Here is a 9,550-nt window from a genome sequence, read left to right as displayed (position 1 = left end):
AGAATCCAGATTGGGCCATTCTCTTTAGTGTTTGCCCTGTCTACCTACTGTCCACCTCCTCACCGCCAGCATTTTGATATAAAAATCACATAGACTCTCCCTTGAAACTGGGCAATAACAAAAGCAAACGACACTTCAGCAACGTATCCTATGGAGTAACTAAGAATTGAACTAAAGGAATAACAAGGTGAGATTTGTTTTGTGTAGACGCTTGTCGATGCTCGGGATTAGCTAGCAGGCTATTGGGCTGCTCTCAATGAACTAAAGTAAGGGATGAGACATTTCGTGTTAATAATGAGATTTCAGCATGTGTTCTAACGTGAGGTAGTGCAGTTTATATGTTTTGTATTACCTGGTTCGGGGGTCACCATTATTGCAATAGAAGAATAAGATCCCTATTTGCAGAGACTGTCCTACAGAGTCCATTCCTACCAGTATAGCTAGTAAGCTAGCTAATGTAAGTAGCTTGGCTGCAGGACAGCTTGTTTAGCCACCCACCGGCCTGATTTACAAAACTAATGCTTTACCGACAACATACCAGCCACATCAACAGTGAAGCAGTTAACACGGATGATGAAATAATTTAGGAATACAAGCAGTGATATGAGAGATATTTGCATATGCCGGTATCGACATCTTCAGTCAATTGACGCCTTGTGTTTATGCTGGTTTGCTAGATTAGCTCGATCTAGCTAACGTTCATGTCAATTGGCATTGCTAAATTACCCTGGCTGGTGACGTTAAATAGCATTAGATAGCTGTTAAGGTCAAGTCAACTTTATTTGTAAAGCCCTTAATCAAATCACAGTTACAGCCTCAAAGGGCTTCACAGCGCCCACATTAAACAAATGACAACGATACCTAAGATCCTCAATGAGAAAAACTCCACGAAAACCATGGATGTTAAAGCTTTTGAATCAGGAACACCCTTTGCCAACTACGTTAAGTTCATGACATTAATACTGTTGATGTCAAAATGACTCGCGTCAGAGCTGATGTTCTTGGTGAAGAATTAACACATCATCAGCTAACATGTTAGCACAAGCTAACAGTGGTCGGGTTGGTGTTACCGGCTAATTTTCACGCTAAATTTATATAATTTATACCAAACATACAATATAGTTCATGCTCCCCATCTGGTTACATCGAAACGGGTTGTCTTTGTTCTAGTTGTTTGTGATAGTGTCGCAAGTTAAGGTTGACATGTTGGGTGATCTGATCTGGAAGCTACCGCTATCTGCCTATGATGGGCTTCTTGCTATTTTTTAGGCCAACATGAGTTTGAGTATTGTAGTTTAGTTTAATGGCGTACCTCCCAAATTAACTTAACATAGTTCACTCTGAAAGTATTGTCAAATGAATTGGATTCGTTGTAGTTAAAATCATCAAAATGTACTGACGTTACAATGACACTGATTACCTAATAACCAATTTTTATATTATTGCTAGAAGTTAAATATTTTACTTGAGTGCTATTACTTGAGTGAATGTACATCCAAGTCATTGTGACGTTACATCTATAACATTACTGAAGGGAAAATTAGAGTAGTTAATAATACTGACCATTAATACTGTAAAATACAGTGGGCCTATCTGACATTTGTTTTTTCAAGGAATAGAATTACCTGAAGTCATCTCACCTAAACCTTACTTGGTCCACCATTGCAGTGGGTCCTATTTCAAAAGCTAACCTAGAGTGAATGTTGCCTGAAATGTAAGACACTGTCATCATGTCATGTGCAGTTTTGCACAAAGGGTCAGGGTTGGAAGATGCTGTCGTTGTGACCAGTGACTACAGTGCTGAAACAGGATTTGCAGAGAAAAGAGGGCCGCACAAGGCGTACCACACTGGTTTTCACTGTTAACAGTAGAACAACACGTCCTTCTACTTTTTTGTTTGTGTTCTCAGCAGTGTTCAGTGTGTATTTATTTAAGTAGAAAACAATATAACTTAAACCTATCTTTATCAGATAATTATGTTTTTTCATTAATATAGATCACATATTAGCCTAGGCCAAAACCTATGTCATATTCGGATCACTTTTCTGACCGCAAACATGCTATTTGAATGCTTTTATTTTTCAATTTAACAATCAGAATGCTTTTAAATGTGCAAATTTCAACCATTGTAATTCAAGGGAAGCATAACTGAGGGGGGGGTGCAAGTTAAAATTGAGAGATTCACTCTTGTCAGAATGGGCACATCTCAGTTTCTCTCTCATCTGTATCCACGCTTTCTAGGCAGAGCTTTACAGTCAGATCTCCTCAATTAACAGTTCCTCTACCTTTGGCGTTCACCATCACGGCGCTGCAAAGTTCTGACCTTGACCTCAGCCTACTATTGACTAAGCCAAACCAGCGAGGATGTCCCAGCTCCAGTTTCAGTGTCCGGGTAACCCCATGCCCGCCGCTACTGCCCCACTGCAGCTGGGGCAGCCACAGCCTGGCTACAGCATCCCCTGCGCCTCGGGGACCCTACCCTCTGAGAGCGCCAGCCAGCCCCTCAGGAGCTCCTCGCTCCCTGCGGGCTCAGCCACTCCCTTCAGTCCCACCACAGGTTTGCTTTGTTTGTTTGTTTGAGGAGCTTGTTTTCCCTTATTGGCTTTCAGAATTTAGTAAAGGATGTACTGTTTGACTACCTTGTGTTTAACAGCTAGCATATACGCTTGCTTTTTTCATCTAAAAACATACAGTTTGTGTTTGCATTACACCTTTACACCTTCTGTCTATATTTCAAACCCGTCCTACATGTTACTTAATGTGGTACTGACTATGGACTGCTTTCCACACAACCTCTGGATCTTTTTTGTCTGCTTGTTACAGGAAGCATACGTCATTTTTTTTATAGGTCTTATTTTTGAAATGTCTAGGATTTTATGCGTCCCGTTTTCAAAGGTTTACCAAGTAATTTGCCCTCAGACTGTGTTCGTTTGCCATCAGACTTTGGGGCTGAGTGCAACCTGCTATATTTGTGTTCATGAACATGCTCATTTGTTTAATTATGGGTATGAGATCTATTTCTTTTGCTTTTTTATAGTATCTAACATGGCAAACCCTAAAGAGAAGACACCCATGTGTTTGGTGAATGAGTTAGCCCGTTTCAACAAGATCCAACCTGAGTATAAGCTGCTTTGTGAGCAAGGACCAGCTCACTCCAAGGTACCTCTAGACTGTCTCTCACAAGCAAACCTACAATGTGATCTCATCGCTGCTATTGTCCTCCTTCTCTTGAGTTCAGAGAATCCACTGTTTTCCTTCTGTCTTCTGCCTCTGTCAGATTTTCTCAGTGAGACTCACACTGGGGGATCAACATTGGGAGGCGGAGGGGACCAGCATCAAGAAAGCCCAGCATTCCGCTGCTGCATCCGCCCTTGCCGAGACTACGCTGCCCAAGCCCACCGTGAGGACGCCCCGCAACACAGGCAAGAACCCAGGTGGGCTGTTCCAACTGGCCCCGTCTCAGCCTCTTGTTTCGTATGCTTGTTGTCAATACTTGGCAAAAAAGCGGGTTTGCTTGTATGCGTTTTTATCTTGGGTTTTCTTTGTGTGGACCTCATAGCAGATTGCATGACACACACCATGGAGCTGAATGCACTATGTATGAAGCTTGGTAAGAAGCCCATGTATAAGCCCATCGACCCATACCCGGGGATGAGACCACCAAACTTCAACTACAACATCCGAGGTCCTGGGCCTTACCAACGCTCTATGCAACAGTGAGTTTTCTTTACTTGAATATGTGATGACAAAGCTTTTTGTTGGTATCAGGTTCTTTATTTTGAGTAATTTGATGATGATGTCTACTTCTGAGATGGAAAAATGATTGCATTTGACATCGTTGTCCGCTCTGTGTCCAGGTATTACTACCCATTTCCTCCAGTGGGACCAATGTTGTATCACATGGAGCTGTCCATCGGAGGCCAGCAGTTCCATGGGAAGGGACGCACACGGCAGTTAGCCAAACATGACGCTGCTGACAAGGCCCTGAAAGTGCTGCAGAAGGAGCCAATATTTCAACAGCTGCCAGTGGTGAGAAGAGAAGTGCACACTCAGCATGGAATAGAGCTATTGATTTATTTTACATTGCAAACAACCATATTTCTGCTGCTGTGGAAACAAAACTGTTGGAACAATCTCATACGAACCAATTGTTTTTCTTTGATGTGCTCTCCGCTCTTGACAGATGAATGGAGAGCCCGAGGAGGAGAACCTCAACAAATCAGAAATCAGTCAAGTGTTTGAAATTGCACTTAAACGGAACCTACCTGTCAACTTTGAGGTTTGAAGGGATCCATACACTTCTTCTTAAAAATATTTATAGGCACACTTCATTTCAATAATATGTGGAAGAGATATGTGTATTATACCAGTTCCTTATCCAATGCGGTTCTGGAACCTGAATACTTCTCTGCAGCATGATTTGTCATTATTTTCCCCCGGTGTCCTCCAGGTTTTGAAAGAGGCAGGTCCCCCCCACATGAAGAGTTTTGTAGTGCGGGTGACGGTAGGGGAGTTCACTGGAGAGGGTGAGGGAAAGAGTAAAAAGATTGCCAAGAAGCTGGCAGCAGCAGCGGTGCTGGAGGAGTTGAAGAGGCTACCCCACATACCCACTGTGGAAAAGATGCTGCCGCGCATCAAAAAGAAAACCAAATCCATCATCAAGGTAATGGAACCACCTGGCTTGAATACAAGGATATGAAAATACAGGTTTTATGATAGCTGAAGATTCTGCTCTGTGTAATGGTTAACCTTCCACCCCACCAGCTGCAGACCAGCCCAGAATATGGTCAAGGTATGAACCCCATCAGCCGCCTGGCTCAGATCCAGCAGGCCAAGAAGGAGAAGGAGCCAGAGTACAGCATGGTGACGGAGAGGGGTCTACCGCGCCGCAGGGAGTTTGTCATGCAGGTGAGTCAACAGCAGCAGCTTATGCATGCCAGTAGCTTTGCTTCTAGCAACGTCTGGCCCTCTTTTCCTCTATCGTTGCTCCTTAATACCTTACCCACTCTCAGCTCTTTGACCTGTGTATGCTGTGTGTTGTCCGGGACAGGTGACGGTGTGTGGCCAGTGTGCAGAGGGCATGGGACCTAGTAAGAAGGTGGCCAAGAGGAATGCAGCAGAGAAAATGCTGGAGCTCTTGGGATATAAAGTGCCTCAGCCTCAGCCCCCCAAACCGGCACTCAAAACTGATGAGAAGGTATTGTTGGACCTCTGGAGTCTTGTAAACATGGCAGACAAGTTAGTGCTGGATGTCGCTATTTGAATCTTCACAAGTGTGAATATTGTTTTTGTAATATCTAGGCCCCAGTGAAAAAACCTGGAGATGGGCGCAAAGTGACCTTCTTTGAACCTGGCTCTGTAGAGGAGGTGGCATTGGGTGAGTGCCAAAGGAGTTGTCCTCTACTAGACTCGTAAATATTTTAGAGCTAACTCATTTATTTATTTCTAATGGTGAAGTAGTAGCAAAGTCATGCACTCATGTGTGTGCTTGTCTTTGGCAGGTTCCAAGGAGGAAGACTTCCGTCTGCCTTACCTCAGCCACCAGCAGCTGCCTGCAGGTATCCTGCCCATGGTGCCTGAGGTGGCCCAAGCAGTCGGGGTCTGCCAGGGACCCCAGGCCAAGGACTACAGTCGGGCTATGCCCAACCCAGCCAAGGCCACAATCACTGCCATGATTGCCAATGAGCTGCTTTATGCAGGGACCTCCCTGACTGCTGAGACCATCCTAAAGAACAAAAACAGCCTGAGCCAACTACCCCACGGACCCCTTACTAGGCCTTCTGAACAGCTCAGCTATCTGGCCTCCGTGCAGGGCCTACAGGTAACTAAATGCATGATGTGCATTCATGCACATCTAAACTCAAGGAGTCCACTGGTGCATATGCATTTTATTTAGATTGAAACATAGTTAATGAAATTTCAATGGAGTGTGGTATTTGCTTGCAGGTGGAATACAAAGATTTTCCCAAAAACAATAAGAACGAGTTTGTGTCACTGATTAACTGCTCCTCCCAGCCACCCCTCATCAGTCATGGGATCGGGAAGGATGTAGAGTCCTGTCATGATATGGTGAGTCTCAACTCAAGACATAATACAACTGGATGATTGGTCAACATCAACTGTGTTATCATCAGTCCTCTGTATGATTGTTAAGATACTATGTGCCTCTGTCACATTAATCCTGTCACTAGAGCCATGTGCAAGAAAGCAATGTAAGGGAACTACTTTTGAAGAAAAAGACACAGGCTGGATGAGAACATATTCTGTTTTCCCCATCACTGGCTGGCAAAATGGTAAAAGAGTGTTATTTTAGCAAGAGGCATAATGGTGAGGAAGAGCTAAACTATCATATGATCATTGAATCATCACTGCACTATCGCTGCACCAGTCAGTGAGTGAATAATCTGTACACTATCATACTTTGCTTCCAGCTTGTTGAAAGGAAACCAATTTGCTTTCAAATCTATGAAGCTTTTTGGGTTAATCAACTTGATTTACAGTCAACTCCTCTACTTTATGAAAATGAGCAAAAATGATACAATAATCAATACACGTAATGATTCACATTTTTTGCTCAAACATTTGGGGAAACTACTTACTTACTTTTACTTAATAAAAATAATTCTTATAAAAAACATAGGGGTCAAAATTTTTGGCACCCCCAAAGAATATTTAAATAAAACCAAACAAAGTGGCGTCTGTGATAAAATTCAATTTTTTTTTCTTTTGAATTGATCTGTCTCCAGAAGCTGTATTGCTGCCTTTCACCATTTCTTGTTTCACTGGGGTATAAATATGAGGTTGCACACATGTAAAATCCCTTTGTCATTCATCACCATGAGGAAAACCAAAGAGCTGTCAACTCTTTCAAGAGACAGATGGTTGTTGACCTACATAAATAAGATAATGGATATAAAAAATACATAAGCACAGTCAGGGCAATAATCAAAACGTTTCAGAAGTCAGTTGCAAATTTGCCAGGAAGAGGACACATGTGCATATTGCCCCCAGCACAGTGAGGAAGATGGTGAGGAAAGCAAAGAGCCCAAGGGTCACAGTTTCAGAACTGCACAGTTTAGTGGTATAATAAATTCCACGAAGTACCAGGATATTTTAGGAGGTTGAGACTTGGCCATAGATGGACCTTTCAACAAGACAAGGACCCCAAACATACATCAAAATCAACACAGAAATGGTTGTGGGAACACAAAATAAATGTTTTGCAATGGCCATCTCAGTCTCCGGACTTGAACCCTATTGAAAACCTGTCAAGGATATCAAGTATTTTCTGCATGGAGGGGTGAGCCAAGATCCGTCCAATAGTGTTCTCCAACCTTGTCAGACATTACAGGCCCAGGCTCAGTGGTGATGTTATCCTCTCCAGGGGAGGTGCCAGTAACTTTGAAACCTATGTTTTGCAGAAAAAATTGTACTGCTCAATAAAAGGTTTTTGTATGTGGTGTTATGGTTTTTACAGCCATTTTTGCTCATTTTCACAAAGAGTGCCAATAATTCTGGAGTTGACTGTACCTTTTACTTTCTAGAAGCCCTGTTGAAGTATTTTGTTTTCAATGCTCAAAATGGTGGATGAGAATATGAAAAGGTAACATTTCCTGGTTTCCTGGAGTACCCCCTCCCACCTGCACTTTTTGATATAGAAGATGTAGATGCTGAAATTGTGCCTCATATTTCCAAGTGCTACTCAGGAATCTATAGTGAGTGGCAAATGGCTCATGAGATGGCTTTCTGAAGATCACTGCTGTAACCTATCCTTTTCTTCACCCCCATAGGCTGCGCTGAATATACTGAAGTTACTCTCAGAGTTGGACCAGCAGCCCAATGAAAGGACAGGAAATGGACCAATCTCTGGGTAAGCTGTGACACGTCCTTTCTCTCTACCTACTTATGACAGGAACGTTGAAAGGCTGATTAATTGCAGACTGTGACACTAAATGGGACTCATTTTCCGTAGGTGTGGCAAGCAGGATATGGAAGGCGACTCGCTCCTCAAACAGACTAACTCAAGCACCTTGGCACAGACTCTGGATGGCACTGTTTAGACGCACAGGTTTGGTTGTCTGAAAAAGCACTAGAGAAAACTCAAGACACTGTGTTCTTAGGCTGTTTTAGAAGGCTACAGGAAGCCAGGGGCACTGTAGGCTCTAAACCATCACTTCATATTCGTTGTTCCAAAATGTTCACAGTTAAACAAGATTGATAGAAAAAACAATTTCTTCTCCTTGATGTTGTTTAATTGTACACATTATTTATTCTTTTGTTGCTTTGTAGAAAAAGTAGCTGCATCCTAGTCAATGAAACGGGGGTTTGCTTTACTGAAATAGAATGAAAACGATGAACTGTGAAAAGAAGTTTTGTTTTGCCTAGAACTTGTACTCCTCTCCGTGAGACTTACTTTTTCTTGTTTTTAAGTGTTTTATGTTTTAACCCCCGCTGAGGTGGGCCATTGAAGTAGATCTTGTGATCTTGTGGACCCCATCAAAGTCTAGGGTGCAGCTTGCGAACCACTGTTGATTTTCCTAGAGTGCTTTATATCAACAACCACAAGTGAAGTGTTTATCTACATTACCATGTAGGGCTGGGAAGGTTTTGTGACTAAATGTAGCGTGTGATGTAATGTGATGTTGTCCCCACTATGTGTGGCGGGGAGTCTATTGTTGCGTACGGTCTAAGCACGATGTTCCCCCTTACCCCTGTTCCCCTGTTGCATCGGTTTCTCTGATGCCCCCTTCCCCTCCCTAATGTCAAACCCCCCCACTCTCTCTGCTCCCCATGGAATGTAAGTAAAACAACACATAAAGACATCTGTTATCTTGTCTTTTTCTTTATCGGTTTACTTAAATTTGTAACTGAAAAGGTAATGGGGGTTATTCATAAAACCCGCCATTAAGGTTGGCATGATGAAACTCATGGTAGAGTGTTTTCTCATGCACAAACTTGAATTACGGGATCAGTTTTACCTTTTGCGTTATTGTGGCACCAGCACTCCCTTTTGCTCATTTGCATCCCTTGAAACAATTCGCAACAGCACACTGCAGCACAAAAAAATACCACTTGCTCTAGTTAGACAGGTATGTTTAGCCTATGTGAGTCCAAATGAGATCTTGTGGTTTTTAGTGTAGTGGAGAGCACAGATCAAGCAATGATTGTCAGTGATTTAGCAGCCATATAAAAAAAAAACGCACACATCAGGGGCAACCATGTAACATAAATGGCCGACAGTCTGCAGGTTTTCATTCCAACCAAAGACTACACCAGTTGATTTCACTGATCAGTTCCCCCTCTGGTTTAAGGTGTGCTGATCAGTGAAATCAGCTGGTGTAGTGTTTGGTTGGAATGAAAACCTGCAGATTCTCGTCCGTCCATGGCTTGTCTTGGACACAAATAACAGAAATGCACTTTGACAACATCTCATATTTTATTTTATGTAAATATAATACAGCATCTTGATGTAACAAACAGATTCTGGCACTTAAACTAGATATCCTACTATAAAATGAGGAAAACTCTGTCCTTCTGTCTGTCTGTCTGC

At 42.7% G+C, this 9,550-nt stretch overlaps 1 protein-coding gene across 4 annotated transcripts; it reads left to right on the top strand.

Moving 5' to 3' along the window:
- Window positions 1-39: 39 nt before the first annotated feature.
- stau1 (staufen double-stranded RNA binding protein 1) lies at window positions 40-8,822 on the top strand. Of its 4 annotated transcripts, none has more exons than XM_078283660.1 (15): window positions 40-187; window positions 2,277-2,557; window positions 3,038-3,159; window positions 3,278-3,434; window positions 3,560-3,716; window positions 3,858-4,029; window positions 4,184-4,279; window positions 4,451-4,663; window positions 4,765-4,908; window positions 5,051-5,197; window positions 5,302-5,377; window positions 5,502-5,821; window positions 5,947-6,069; window positions 7,791-7,870; window positions 7,973-8,822. In XM_078283660.1, exons 2-15 carry the CDS (start codon window positions 2,365-2,367, stop codon window positions 8,058-8,060), a joined length of 2,088 nt encoding a protein of 695 aa, XP_078139786.1. In that variant the 5' UTR covers window positions 40-187; window positions 2,277-2,364; the 3' UTR covers window positions 8,061-8,822. The 4 variants fall into 4 exon arrangements, with proteins under 4 accessions (XP_078139786.1, XP_078139788.1, XP_078139787.1 ...); XM_078283662.1 differs by having other exon boundaries at window positions 2,242-2,557; window positions 3,278-3,422; window positions 3,563-3,716; XM_078283661.1 differs by having other exon boundaries at window positions 2,242-2,557; window positions 3,278-3,422.
- Window positions 8,823-9,550: the final 728 nt, after the last annotated feature.

This window comes from Centroberyx gerrardi, chromosome 5 (genome assembly GCF_048128805.1).
Source record: "Centroberyx gerrardi isolate f3 chromosome 5, fCenGer3.hap1.cur.20231027, whole genome shotgun sequence".
In the NCBI taxonomy this organism is placed as follows: Eukaryota; Metazoa; Chordata; class Actinopteri; order Beryciformes; family Berycidae; genus Centroberyx; species Centroberyx gerrardi.
The sequence above is the reverse complement of the archived record's forward strand: the minus strand, read 5'-3'. Positions and strand labels throughout refer to the sequence as shown.

Coding starts and splice junctions, on each gene's coding strand:
- stau1 (XM_078283660.1), top strand. CDS start 2,365: ATGTCCCAGCTCCAGTTTCAGTGTCCGGGTAACCCCATGCCCGCCGCT. Junction 3,160..3,277: donor AAGGACCAGCTCACTCCAAG/GTACCTCTAGAC, acceptor TGCCTCTGTCAG/ATTTTCTCAGTGAGACTCAC. Junction 7,871..7,972: donor GGAAATGGACCAATCTCTGG/GTAAGCTGTGAC, acceptor CATTTTCCGTAG/GTGTGGCAAGCAGGATATGG.